Source organism: Pipistrellus hanaki, assembly GCF_964339955.1.
Source record: "Pipistrellus hanaki genome assembly, chromosome: 3".
Classification (NCBI taxonomy): domain Eukaryota; kingdom Metazoa; phylum Chordata; class Mammalia; order Chiroptera; family Vespertilionidae; genus Pipistrellus; species Pipistrellus hanaki.
Genome location: NC_140505.1, coordinates 153,903,635 through 153,918,851, shown reverse-complemented (window position 1 = coordinate 153,918,851; position 15,217 = coordinate 153,903,635). Strand labels below are relative to the sequence as shown.

General features: G+C 38.0%; 1 protein-coding gene across 9 annotated transcripts in view; it reads right to left on the bottom strand.

Moving 5' to 3' along the window:
- AMN1 (antagonist of mitotic exit network 1 homolog) overlaps positions 1 to 15,217 on the bottom strand; it is a 31,772-nt gene that overhangs the window by 2,646 nt on the left and 13,909 nt on the right. For 8 of the 9 annotated variants that reach the window (XM_084877884.1, XM_084877885.1, XM_084877886.1 and 5 more), the window contains 4 exons: positions 11,702 to 11,846; positions 9,978 to 10,195; positions 9,612 to 9,668; positions 6,367 to 6,478 (listed from right to left, as the gene is read on the bottom strand). In XM_084877884.1, coding sequence (XP_084734010.1) covers positions 6,367 to 6,478; positions 9,612 to 9,668; positions 9,978 to 10,195; positions 11,702 to 11,846 — 532 coding nt within the window. The remainder of the gene's footprint in view (positions 1 to 6,366; positions 6,479 to 9,611; positions 9,669 to 9,977; positions 10,196 to 11,701; positions 11,847 to 15,217) is intronic. The other variant, XM_084877882.1, reaches the window with a different exon arrangement.

Below are 15,217 nucleotides of genomic sequence, written 5' to 3'. Positions count from 1 at the left end.
GAGCTAGGAAAAGTATAAATAAGAAAGGTTTCCTCCATGTAAGGGAGCCCAGATTTTGAAAGACACATTTTTCTCTGGCCCTGCACTTAATAAAATGGAACCCTCTTTCTCTAAGTGTGGCTTGGTTTTTTTCCCGGTCTTCTGTAAAGGATTAAATAAGATGATATATAAGGATAATCTACAATTAACAATACATTTAATTAATAGTAACCCTCACAATTATTAGCTGCAGTGCACATATCATAGAAATACTTTTAAAAATCAGGCATATATTGTTTTCTCTGTAATTTCATCAACCAAAGAATAATTGTGTAATTTTACCATTAACCTGTGTATAGTCTTTCTTAATCTCTTGGCAGGAAATAGATGATGCACTAAAATGGGGTGTTTGAACAGGGTTTAATGAAGCAACTATTTACAAAGGAGTGAACAGGATTAAAGAAAGCCAACAGGTAAAAGGTTAGGGACGGAACAGTTACTAGAACAGGATAACTTGACATTTATTATATAGGAAATTTAGATTAAAGATGGGTTTTTAATTGGTTGACAGTAAAAGGATGGACAGATATATCATGCACACAACTATAATAAAGATAGAGTGGCTATACTAATAGAAGAGGAAATATCACTTCCCACCTCATTCTATGAGGCCAGTATTACCTTGACACCAAAGCCAGACAAAGATATCACTCACACACACACAACCCTTTTAGAAATGTGTACTCAAAAGTCCTCAACAAAATACGAACAAACCAAATCTAACAACATATAAAAAGGATTATATGCTATCATTTATTGACACTGATCTCAGCTATACAAGACTGATTTAATATCTGAAAATTAATTCATATAATACATTGCATTAATTGTAATAAGTTACCTCAACCTTAATGGCTTAAAACACCACACATTTCTTATTGCAGTTTTAGAGATCAGAATTCCAAAATGGGTCTCACTGGGCTAAGATCAGGTTTTAGCAGGTCAGCATTTCTTTTTGGAGGCTCTAAGGACAAACCCACCTCCTTGACTTTCCTGCTTGTAGAGGCCACCACATTCCTTGCCTTCCCCCATATTTAAAGTGAACAGCATCGGACATCTCTCATCTTGATGATTCCCTATTTTTGCCTCCCTCCTGTACTTATAATGACTTATGATTATATTGGGCCCAACTGGATAGTAAGGGATAATTTCTCTATTTTAAGGTCAACTGATAAACAATTTAAAAAATATATATATTTTTATTGACTTTTAGAGAGGAAGGGAGAGAGAGAAGGGAGAGAGAGAAGAAAGGAGATCAATAATGAGAGAGAATTATTGATCAGCTGCCTCCTGCACATCCCACACTGGGGATCGAGCCTGCAACTGAGGCATATGCCTTGACTGACAATTGAACCATTATCTTCTGGTTCATAGGTCAACGCTCAACCACTGAGCCACACCAGGCGGGCCTGATAAACAATATTTATTTATTTATTTATTTATTTTAAAATATATTTTTATTGATTTTTTACAGAGAGGAGAGAGATAGAGAGTTAGAAGTTAGAAACATCGATGAGAGAGCCATCGATCAGCCTCCTCTTGCACACCCCACACTGGGGATGTCCCCGCAACCAAGGTACATGCTCCTGACCGGAATCGAACCCGGGACCTTTCAGTCTACAAGCCGACGCTCTATCCACTGAGCCAAACCGGTTTCAGCCTAATAAATAACTTTTAAATTCCATTTTAACATAACATACATATAGGTCCTGGGCATTAGAACATGGATATCTCTGGGTAGTGGCATTATTCTACCTATGACATATATCATATCTATAGAATAAGGACAAAACTCACATAATCATCTCAATAGACACACAAAAAGCATTTGAAAAATCCAATACTCATGATAAAACCATTCAACAATCTAGGAATATAAGGGACTTCCTCAACGTAATAAAGGGCCCCTATTGAAAACCCACAGCTAATATCATATTTAATGGTGAAACACTCAATATCTTTCCCCTGAAAAGAGGAACAAGACAAGAATGTCTGCCCTTGCTGCTTCTATTCAACATTGGACTGAGGTTCCAGCCATGGGGATTAGGGAAGAAAAAAGGAACTAAAGGCATTTTGTTGGAAAGGAAGAAGTAAAACTATATTTTTAGATTATGTTATATTGGGTATAAAATGTCCTAAGGAATCCTCTAAAATAGGGGTGTCGAACTCAATCAGAGAAGGGGCCAAAATCTAAAATCCAGCCTAAATCGCGGGCCGAATGGTTTACTGAACAGTCATAAACTGACAATGTCATAAACTGACAGCGGAGTGCAGTGATGACAGCGCGGTGCGGGCCACATTGCAAGGCCTGGCGGGCTGGATTTGGCCCGCGGGCCTTGTGTTTGACACATGTGCTCTAAAAGATTAGAAGTAATAAATGAGGTCAGCAAGGTTGCAGGGTAGAAGATCAATATATAAAATTCAAATGTGTTTCTACACACCAGAAATGAACAATCCAAGAATGTAATGAAAATAATTCCATTTATATTATCAAAACAGAAAAACTATTTAGAAATGAATTTGAAAAGTGCAAAACTTATACTCTAAGAATTAGAAAACATGGTTGAAAAAATTAGATTTAAATAAATGGAAAGACATCCATGTTCATGTATCAGAAGGCTTAATATTAAGATGGCAATACCCCCCAAGTCTACAGTTTCAGTGCAATCTCACCAAAATCCTCTCTTAAAAAAAATTGACAAGGGGAAAAACCAAGATGGCAGCATAGGGTAGACACCCGAATGCAGCCTACCACAAAAAATTTGAATTTAGAACTGAAAAACAGGGGAAACATCACCCTGAAGCGCCAGATGGCTGGCTGGGAGGAGGCTCTACCATCTGGGAAGGAGAAAGAAGGCGTGCTGAACCTCAGGAACTGTGAAGGTGCGGAGAACTGTGTGTGCAAAAAGGCGGCTGCAGAGTTCGCTGCCGGCTTGCTTGTGGAGCGTGGAGAGGGCGGGCCGAGTTCGCTACCAGCTTACTCCTTCCCTGCGCGGAGAGGGCGGACAGCTAATGTGCGGCTGGCTTTCTTGTTCGGGAGGAAAACAGAACCACCCTATTGTGCTGATAGATGGCCCCAGACAGGGAGAGGCCAGACTGTCAGGCAGTGGGCAGAGACCTCTCGGAGGTGTGTGAAGCCATTACTGTGGGACTCAGAAACCAGACCCTCATAGGGAGGGGCTGAATAAAGCTTGTCTGCACCACCCAAGACTCCGCCCCATCCAAGCAGAGCACAGAAGCCCTTCCAGTGGCTAGCTTCCTCGTTCGCTGCCAATAGGACTCTCCTATGAAGGGACAGGCAGGAATCCAAAGCTTGTCTGCAACCAATTGTGCAGGATTCAACAATCCGTAAGTTTCTCACATAAAAAAAAATAAAATAAAAAATAAAAAAATAAAGCTTGTCTGTGCTTATACCAAAGAGGTGCATGCGCCTGCAACCAATTGTGCGGGATTCAACAAAGCTTGTCTGTGCCACCCCGAGACTCCGCTCCCATTCAAGCGGAATACAGAAACCCTCCTAGCTGAGACACTTCTGATCCTCATAGCCAATTGGCTTGGAGATCAAGGCTTCCCAGTGATACCAACAACAAGCAAGACTTAACAACAAGACTGTACACACAGCCCACAAAGGGCTACACCAAGACTGTCCACCTCAGGTAACTGGGAGGATGACTCACTGAACCATATAGGACACCTTAGCACACAAAGCCACCCTACCAACTCAGGGAAGCTGTGAAAATGCCGAGACAAGGAAACAGATCACAAACAAAAGAAATGGAGGAAAAGAAGTGACTGGATATAGAGTTCAAAACCACGCTTATAAGGTTTTTCAAGAATTTCCTAGAAAAGGCTGATAAAATAAATGAGACCTATAAGGATATGAAAAGACATCAACTAGAAATAAAGAATACATTGTATGAAATAAAAAATATTACACAGAGTCCTAAAAACAGAATGGAAGATCGCAAGAATCAAATCAAAGATCTGGGACACAAAGAGCCAGAAGACACTCCTCCACAGAAGCAAGAAGATAAGAGAATCCAGAAAGTTGAAGATAGTGTAAGAAATCTCTGGGACAACTTCAAGTGAACCAACATCAGAATTATGGGGGTCCCAGAAGAAAAGAGAGAGCAAGATACTGAAAGAATAATGGAAGAAATATGACTGAAAACTTCCCCTACCTGGTGAAAGAATTAGACTTACAAGTCCAGGAAGCACACAGAACCCCAAACAAAAGGAATCCAAAGAGGACCACACCAAGACACATCATAATTAAAATCCCAAGAGCAAAAGACAAAGAGAGAATATTAAAAGCAGCAAGAGAAAAGCAGGTAGTTACCTATAAAGGAGCACCCATACGATTGTCAGCTGATTTCTCAACAGAAACCATGCAGGCCAGACGGGAATGGCAAGAAATATTCAAGGTGATAAGCAGAAGAACCTACAGCCAAAAATAATCTACCCAGCAAAGCTATCACTCAGAATCGAAGGCCGGATAAAGAGCTTCACAAATAAAAAAAGCTAAAGGAGTTCATCACCGCCAAACCAGAATTATATGAATTGCTGAAAGGGGTTCTTTAGGAAGAGGAAGAAGATATAGATAAAAATTATGATCAACAAATACGTAACTATCAACAAGTGAAACTAAAAGCCAAGGGAATTAAAAAACCTGATGAACAATATTAACTGGTAATATAATAGAATCAGAAGGAATGGAAGGGGAGTGGACTAACGATTCTTGGGGAAAAGGGGAGTGGGGGTGTGGGAAGAGCCTGAACAAAAACTGTGCACCTATGAATGAGGACAATGGGGGGTGGGGAAAGGGCAGAGGGTGGGGTGGGAACCTGGTGGAGGGGAGCAATGGAGGGGGGAAAATGAGGAACATTTGTAATAATATGAACAATAAAGATTTGTTAAAAAAAAAAAAAAAAAAAGGAAAAGGGAACACACTGTATGGGGGAATGATTTTGCCAGTACATCTAATAAGGGGTTAATTTCCAAATTATATAAAGAACTTATATACTCAACACCATGAAGACAAACAACCAAATTAAAAAATGGGCAAAGGGCCTGAATAAACACCTCCAAAAAGGACAGATGACCAATAGACAAATGAAAAAATGCTCAATGTCACAATCATCAGAAACAAGCATATTAATGCCATAATGAAATATCACACCTGCCAGAATGGCAACCATCTATAACTCAACAAACAATAGTGATGGTGAGGATGTGGAGAAAAGGGAACCCTAGTGCAGCCACTGCAGAAAACAGTATGGACTTTCCTCAAAAAATTAAAAATAGAACTGCCTTTTGACCCAGTGATCCCATTTCTAGGAATATGTCCTAAGAATCCCAAAACACCAATTTGAAAGAATATATGTATCTTGATGTTCATAGCAGCGTTATTTACAATAGCCAAGATCTGTAAACAACCCAGGTGCCCCATCAGTAGATGAGTGAATAAAAAGCTGTGGTACATTTACACAATGGAGTACTATGCAGCTATAAAAAAAAAAAAGAAGGATCTCTTACCATTTGATATAGTATAGAGGGATCTGGAGAGTATTTTGCTAAGTGAAATAAATCAGTCAAAGAAAGACAAGTATCTCATGATCTCACTCCTATGTGGAATATAATGAACAAAATAAACTGACGAACAAAATAGAAACAGGGGCAAGGAAGGATACATGAAACAGACTGACAGCTGTCAGAGGGGGCAGGATTGGATGAATGAAAGGTGAAGGGATTAGCCAAATAACATATATGTATAATGCATAGACACAGACAACAGTTTGGTGATGGCCAGAGGGAAGGGTAGCATGGTCTGGATAATACAAAAGAGGTGAGGTGCTGCATTTTCAGAAGCATGGTGGTATCATGGCTCTTATACTGGCCAAATGGGTTATGACTTCTTTGTTCTTCTTCAGTGAAGTATCACATTACAAATTATTCTGAACTTCAATGGCTACAGCCTGATGAGAGTATAGCTAACAGGTCATTTAGCATATTTGATAAATGTGATATTGTAAAGCATCGTTTAGTATCATGGCAACTACCACCATTCTCATCCTCATCACAATTAACATTAACACTTACCACCACCACCACCACCAGGACTAACATTTACTGAGCCCTTATATCAGGCACCATGTAAAGTATTGTCAGATACTCATCGTGACCAAGTTTTTGAGGTAGGTACTGTCATTATACCATGTTACAGATGAGGACACAGAATAATGGAATGGGTAAAATAAGTTACTCCAGGTCACACAGTTATTAAAAGATGAAAGCACGATTTGAGCCTAAGCAGTCTATCATACTAACCTGTTATCAGGGGGCATCCATGGAACAGTAATATATGTATCTGAGGACAGCGAGTAAGGACAGCTTCTACAGACTCATCAGTCAGATTCACACAATGTCCCATATGAATCTCCTATTTAAAAATGAAGGGTAATCAAAAGAAAAAAATAGGTTTATAATAACAGTATGAAAAAGCTTGGGACATACTCTGATACAAAAAGAACCAAATGTCTACTTGTAAGAAAAAGTCTTATAGAAAGAACTAATATAAGTCTGCAGTAACTTGTAAGGTATAGCAGCTATATAAGTTAAATAACCAACCATTTTATAAAGCTACTAGTGGGCTTCCTGCTGCGGTCGCTGCCCCTCCTGCTTTCTCCCCTTCTGCCTGCCCCACCGGCTTCTCTCCCTTCTCCCTGCTCTACTTGCTTGCTTCTCCGCAGCTTCGCTCCCTTCTGCAGCTCCTGGCTTCTTTCTACATTGTCTTCAGACTTCGCTCTGGCCTGGATATTGGTTGGGTTAATTTGCATCCTCACTCTGATTGGCTGGTGGGTGGGGCTTGTGGGCATAGCGAAGGTTCGGTCAATTTGCATGTTTCTTTTTTATTAGGTAGGATTTGGCAATATCTAGCAAAGCTAAAGATGAGTATAACCTAGAACACAACAATTCCAGCTGCTGATGTCTATATTTTATAGAGAGAAACTCTTGTACATGTGTACAAGGAAACAATTTATAAATATGCCCCATTGTAATATTATTTACAACAGTAAAGAAGTGGTGACTGGCTAAATAAATGGTGGTTCATTAATATAATAGAATAAGATAAAAATATTTACTTGTATTAACAGACTCACATCTCAAACATAATGTTAGTTCAGACTCTTTGGGAAACAGTATGGTGCCAAGACCGGTTTGGCTCAGTGGACAGAGCATGTGTCTTTTCAAAGGACCAGGCCATTCATATGCAAAAACAAAGGAAAGCACACTGAGTCACTGGGCCCTATAAGACACCTAGCACACAAAGCGAATCTATCAACACAGGGAAGCAGCCAAAATGTGGAGACAAAGAAACAGGTCACAAATGAAAGAAATAGAGGATATAGAGCTCAAAACTACAGTTATAAGGTTTTTCAAGAATTTTCTAGAAAAGGCTGATAAATTTAGTAAGACCCTTGAGGATATGAAAAAGGTATTCTATAAGAAGAGGAAGAAGAAGAAAAAGGTAAAGATAAAAATTATGAACACAAATACATATCTATCAACAAGTGAATCTAAAAATCAAGGGAATAAAAAATCTGATGAACAGAATAAACTGGTGAATATAATAGAATCAGGGGCATAGAAAGGGAGTGGACTGACAATTCTCAGGAAGAAAGAGGTGTGGGGGGTGTGAGAAGAGACTGGACAAAATAGTACACATATGGGTGAGGATGGGGTGGGTAAGGGCAGAGGGTGGGGTGGGAACTGGGTGGAGGGAAGCTATGGGATAAAAAGAGGAACAACTGTAATAATCTGAAAAATAAAGATTTATTAAAAAAAAAAAGACTTGTATGCAAATGTCTATAGCGGTATTTATAATAGTGCAAATTGAAACAACCCTAAATGTCCACCAAATGGTCAATGTAAAAACAAATTGTGTCATATCCATACACAGAATACTCGTTAGCAAAAAATAAATAAAAGAAATGAAATATTAATGCAATCAACAACATGGGTGAATCTCAAGATCATTATGCTAAGTGAAAGAAGTAAAAGAAGAGAGTAAGAAACCCAAAAGACTATATACTTCTTGATTACATTTATAAAAAATTCTAGAAAAGGTAAAAGTACAATGACAAAGTAAATCAGTGGTTGCTTGGGGGAAGAGTGATGGCAGGGGGCTGACTACAGGGTGAAGCAAATGTTCTAATCTTTTTTAAAAATATATTTTTAGCCGAAACTGGTTTGACTCAGTGGATAGAGCTTCGGCCTGCGGACTGAAAGGTCCCAGGTTCGATTCCTTGGTTGCAGGCACATCCCCAGTAGGAGGTGTGAAAGAGGCAGCTGATAGATGTCTCTCTCATTGATGTTTCTAACTCTCTATCCCTCTCTCTTCCTCTCTGTAAAAAAAAAGTCAATAAAATATATATTTTATATATATATATATATATATATATATATATATATATATATATATATATTTTTTTTTTTTTTACTAGAGGCCCAGTGCATGAATTCATGCATCAGCAGGGTCCCTCTGCCTGGCCTGCCAGTTCGGCCCATAGCTGGCTCTCTGATATACCCCGAAGGGTCCCAGATTTTGAAAAGGTGCAGGCCAGGCCAAGGGACCCCACTGATGCACGATCGGAGCTGGGGAGGAACACTGGAAGTTGGCCAGCCAGGGAGGGACAGCCAGGGAGGGACTACAGAAGGGCTCCAGAGCGTGTCTGGAATTCCAGTGATAGGAGTGACCTCTGCAGTATGGGAAGCCTTCCTTGAAGGGGGTTTGATGGCAAGTGAATCCTTTTTAGAAGCTCTGCTTTCAGGCAGATGGGTGAAGGGTGGTAGTTCAAAGCTTTCCTTTTTTCTTTTTTTGCATTGGTTGGTTCTCAAAAATCTTCAGCTAAAAATAATTTTATGCCATAGTGGTGTCCTTTATGGATCCCTTCAAAGATCCAGAAAAATATAAAGGCAAGAGAATAAGTAGTCCTGGTAGAAATATCAGTCAGATATGAAAATTCTAAAGACTATTAGTTTATATTGATAAATTTTCAGTCTTCATCTAAAATAAGACTATCCTTAAATATGTTAGAAGCTAAAACTTCTGGAAAGTAAGATGTTTCATTAGAAGTAAAATGGGTATTTGTTTTTTTAAAGATTTTTTTAATTGACTTTTTTAGAGAGGAAGGGAGAGGGAGGGAAATAGAGAGAAACATCAATGTGAGAGTGTAATATGCATTGGCGGCTGCCTCCTGCATGTCTCCTACTAGATTCAACCCACAACTTGGGCATGTTCCCTGACTGGGAATCGAACCAGCAACCTTTTAGTGCTTGGGACAATGCCTAACCAAATGAACCGCACTGGCCAGAGCAATAGGTTTTTATTTTTTAAATATACTTTATCTCCTACCACACCAATTTTTCTTTACTCTGAGAAGAAAGAGTTAGAGACCCCCAAAATTCATGAAAATACCTAATTGAAAATGGTTGTCTGCTAGGTTTAAAGAATAATTTCCGAAGATATAAGAAGTTTGTTAGCATCATCTTTATAGATATTTTTATGTTACCTCTAGTTTCTCGGCACAAGGTCCACTAACAAGCGCAACCACACCATTGTCAGATACCTAAGCAAAGGGAAAAAGCAACACTGCACATAATTGGGACAAAGTAAAATTTTCTAAAAATTGTTAATCGTTTAGATATAACTTTATTGCCTCCCATTCAGCAAATATGTGCTTTAGCTACATATACCCTCCACCCTTACTTAAAATAACTGAGCAGAATGTGCCAAATTATACTGCAATTATTTAACCACCAAAGCATGAAGTAGTCAACAATTTCAATAAAAGTAATTATGTTCTTCTAATGAGTCACTGAAAATACATTGGGAAAACACATGCAACCTCTATATTTCAAGTCTATATTTCATTTACCTTCGTAGCTGAAAAATCGACAGACTGCAGAAAAAAGCAGTTTTCTCCTAATGCATGTAAGGACACATCAGTAATACCTAAGCAGCCACCTAAATCAATGACCTTTAGCAACCGGCAATTGCGTGCAAGAGCAAGGACTCCTTCATCAGTGAGACTGCAGCATCTTTTAAAAGAAGCTTCATGCAGGTATGTACAAGATGAAGCCACTGCTTTTATTCCTGGGGAAAACACAATTATGTATCAATGAGCTATAAATGTATATAGATGAGAAATATGACTGATTTTCACTTAACTGATCACTAGTACTAATATGATACATCTACTTGTATGAAATCCCTTTCAAAATAGTTCATCTGTGAAGATATACTTATCAGTGACGCTGCCATTATTTAAAAGTCTTTGTACCGTTTCAGGAACTCTCTACACAGCCTGCAGTATATTCTTCAGAATATCTGCTATTAATGGTCAGCTTTTATTATTTATGAGTAGAGAGCAGATTTGCTTTTAGAATATATCCAAGCCATTCAGAACCATATTAAGTAATTAAATAGTACAATTCTTTTTGTTAAAACAAAAGTTTTAAAGTAGTAAAGTCAGTTTTCTTGTGGCCTCTGAAGAAAAATCAAAGTTAAATTGCCCAAATGTCTTAAGTAACGTTTCCATGCTTATCCTTAGGAATCACACCTATCTATGCATTCCCTCTCCCCTCCTTGACTCTGCCCCTTTCTACCACCACGCTCCTGCTCTGCTAGCCTGGACCAATCTTACTAATTAAACTGATGTGAGTGCACACTGAAGACGGGCACATGATAATGTGCCACATAAATAAGAGAGTACTTCAGGATCCTGGGCTCTTCAGTCCACTGTGAAAAGATAACTTTATGGGCAAAATACACAAAATAGAAGATGGTAAATGTATGTATAGGTCATTTTTATTGTTTTCATATCTTAAAGAACTTTTCTTTTATTCATCTTTGTATAGAATAAAAGTTCTTTTTAATGAGTCATTATTTGCATAAACATTTAAAAACATGCTTCTTTGCAATATTGTGATAATCCTAACTTGCTGAGATGATTATAAAATATAGTCAGCAAAATAACCAACCCACAAAATTTTCCAGAAATTTAGCCAAATAAGTCCCTCTTTCTTATAGAAAAGAAAAAGGTAAAAAAAAAAAAAAAAAAAAAAAAAAAATCTTATTTTGAAAAAAAAATTTATAAAAATCTATTAATTCATCTCTCTGAAAAATCCACTAATTCATGTAATAATGACACTGAAAAATGCAGTTGTCTGGCTATAGTGAAAAGCTATGCATTGTACAGACTGATAGGAGAGTTGCATGGTAAGTTTAAACTGATGATAATTTAATTTTCTGTTGTAATATTGCATCCAAAAAGCCTTAACAAAGTATGAACTGGTCATTTCTTCTTCAACCGTAGCAGGCAAAATATTTAAAATATAGAGGTATCCACCCATGTTTATTTTAAAATTTCTCAAATAGTGACTTGCCTAGTGTATTTCTTATCTTTCAGCACTGTTTATAAGCAAGAATTCTAATTTGGATTCTTTATCTTAGTTTGAATATTTTTGTTGATAAACATAAGTTTCTATTTCTTTGACATCTTCATACTTTCTTTTGACATATTTCCCCCTTTTTTTGTTCCTAAATTATACCAGATGGTTAATATTAAGTTGCCAATTCATTCAATGTTAATAAACATACCTTCTGAAGATATAGAAACTCTGTTTTCTTTTGAGGAATTTAAATTTAATTTCTTTAGTTTTCTGCAGTTACTCAGGTGCAGCAGAGCAGTATCTGAAATATCACAGCTCTGTAGATCTAGAGTCTTGACTTCAGGATGTAAAATCTGGAACAAATACATGATTTTAAAAAACAATTTTTTCTACAAATATAAACGTCTATTCCATATTCAGTGTTTTTGGGGTCATAACAGACAACTGGAGTATGGAAAATACAGCAAGGAATATAGACCATGTCTGTGTGAAGATAGATACATAAAGCAGGGGGGGAAAAACCACCACAAGCCTATTTCCCATTGGAGGTACACCTTCTAGTGCTGCTAATGTCTTCATAGGAACAAAAAGTACTGCTGAGAATACAGGGGTGGGTACAAAGTCACACTAGACCTGAGAAGCAGAATCCACTGGTGGAGATGCTTATTCTCTTCCAGTAGTTCCGGCCGGTTATTAGACATTCTAGCTATGCGTCTCTCACATACCAAACACTTATAGGGAATTAACACTGCTTACCTGGGATATTTACCTCCTTCATTCTTATTTTTGGGACCTAGTACAAACATACCCAGAATTACTGAATATTCATGTGAGGGCAACAAATAGCAGATTCACTTCAAAGTATTCTGAGTTCTCTCTCCAGAAATATTTTCCTTTACTTTTTTCAATAGAAATTGCTTTACTTTTCTGAATATAAAAGTAATATGTTATTATTGTGAAACATTCAGACAATTTAGAAAAATTATACAAATGATAAGAATAAGTATTTCTATTTATTGGACTCTTACCAGGAAGGGTACTAAGTGTGCTGTATACAATATTACTTAGTATTCTGTCTCTTGTTCTCTTTCTCACACACGTACATATACACACACGCACATATACACACACCCTTGAGAGAATGGTCATTGCCCTTTTATTAATGAAGGAATTGAGGCATCCAGAGTTTAAACAGCAACACAAACTACACAACCAAAAAAGGAACAGAACTAGATTTGGAAACTAGTTCTTCCTAATTCCAAAGACCATGTTTCTAACCACTTCAACTAAAGTTACCCAAAGTACCAATATCCAAAGAAAAACATAAGCGTAGTTTTCATGTTTTTTGAGTAAAAAAAAAAAGTCTTTGAGGAAAAATGAGATTAGATCATATATACTTATGAGCACTTTTTACAAAAATAATTATGGTTGTATACTATTTCATAGCTCATTAAATTCATCTTATATGGCAAAACACTAAGTTGAACATTTAGGCTGATTTAGGAAGCAATAAAGTTACTTTGTTTATATATCTACACTAATAAAAGAGAAACTTGCAAAAAATGATGGTTACTCCGTTACGCTACCAGCCAATCAGGAGTGAGTATGCAAATTAGCCCAACAAAGATGATGGTGCCCATAGTGGCCAGGTGACGCTGGGGCTTCTGGGGGCTGGATTGGAGACACAAACCCGCAGGCCTGGCACCAAGCAGCCCCAAGGCCCATCACCGCAGTGCTGGAGGTACTGGGGGCTGGATTGGAGACACAAACCCACAAGAAACCTGAGAAAAGGGAGATTAAACTATCATAACTTTATCTCCCTTTCCACAAGATAAGAAAACTGATCTTGGTTTATTTAGTGACATGTCCCACACCTTTCTACAAGTACAGGGTATGTTATGACCACTCCCAGGAATATCTGGTCAGAATACCATCTCCGGGGAATAATGCTACTGTGGCAAATCATCTAAGAGAGGAAACAAGCTTCTGTTGGGTTTATTCTGAAGGTCAGAGAACATGCCACCCCAACATGTGCTGTGTTGTTATATTGATGATCTTGAGCTGCAGATGCTTGAAAAACAGCAAATGCATGCAGAGGCTTTCACTGGAGTCTCCTGATCTGCCTAAAATCGGACCCCCCTAAAGGAGCTTAAATGTCATAGGTCCTCTTGATGGGAGAAGTGTCATCAGGTAAAGAAGACTGACTCCTGTCACAGGACAGGAGAGTAGAAGTTGACATCATACCCAAACTTTTTTATAAACTATCCCTCTCCCCCATCCATCTTTCCTAAAAATCACTTACTCTCCTCTAAGAGGCCTACATCTCCCGTCCCCTTTCCCTAGGAAGAAAGTGTTTAAATCTGCATTCTAAGTCACCTTGGGGAGTCACTCATTTTCCCCTGGGATCTCCCACATATATACAAGATACACATGTTAATGAACTTTTGTTTTTCTCTTAGTGATCTGTCTTTCATTACAAGGGCCTCCACTAAGAACTTAGAAAGATAGAAAAAAACTATTTTTCCTCCTCCATAATTCTATCTCGGGAAATCAAGTCCCCAGCTGAACAATGAGATTGGCTCAAGTACCAAGCAGTCCCAACTGATGGGAGGGAAGCTTCTAGGGCAAAATCAATGATACTGGCATCAAAGTGGGACAGAGGGCACAGGCATGGTTGCCGGTGGGAGATTAAGGTGGTTCAACATTTTGGGAGGATGACTTGGTAAATCCAAGAGTCTTCTAGAAATCACATTTGCTGAGATAAAGCAAAAGCATATAAGCCCTGGTCAGAACCCAGGATGCTACTTCAGGCTTTCCCTTCCACTATAGGAAAACCTGGGAACAATCTGCCTTTTTAGGACAAGGTGGCATCTATACTAATAAAAGGGTAATATGCTAATTAGATTGAATGTCTTCCGGATGACCTTCCGGATGTCCTTCCGGACAAAGCCATATTGGTGGGGTCAAGGCAGAGGAGGTTAGAGATCAGGCAGGCAGGGAAGAGCAGTTAGGGAGATCAGGCCAGCAGGCAGGTGAGTGGTTAGGAACCAGAGGTCTTGAGGGGACCCAGATTGGAATGAATGCAAGCCAAGCTGAGGGGACCCCCTTCCCATGCACGAATTTCATGCACCAGGCCTCTAGTGCTGTATGTAACTGTTGACTTTTTGGGTTATGATGAGCATACTTGTATGCTTTCCTGATTATTATTAACTTGAGATAAATACCAGAAGCAAATGTTAATTATATGAGATGATGGAGATACTAACCCTATTGTGGAACTCATTTTGCAATAAATAAGTGTATCAAATCAGCATGTGTTTCACACTTTAAATTTACACATTATATATTAATTATATCTCAGATTAAAAACATACCAGAAGTAAAATTGTTGCGTCAATGGTAAGCAAAATTTTAAGACTTTTGATAGTGCTAAACTGTCCTCCTAAAAGGCTTTTATCATTTCCACTCTCATCAGCAGAAGATAAAAATGACATTCCCCACACTATTGCCAACACTGGATATTACTATTTTAAGTTTCTGCCAAACTGAAAGACAAACTGTGACTTTTATTTCTAAATGAGTTTAAATATCCTTTTACTTGCTTTTAGTTACTTATATTTCTTTCCTTTGAATCTTTATGATTCTTCTATTTTAGTATTTGTTTTGATTTTTCTTATTGGTTTGTGGGGTTCCTTTATGTTAAAAATAATAGAATTTCATACAT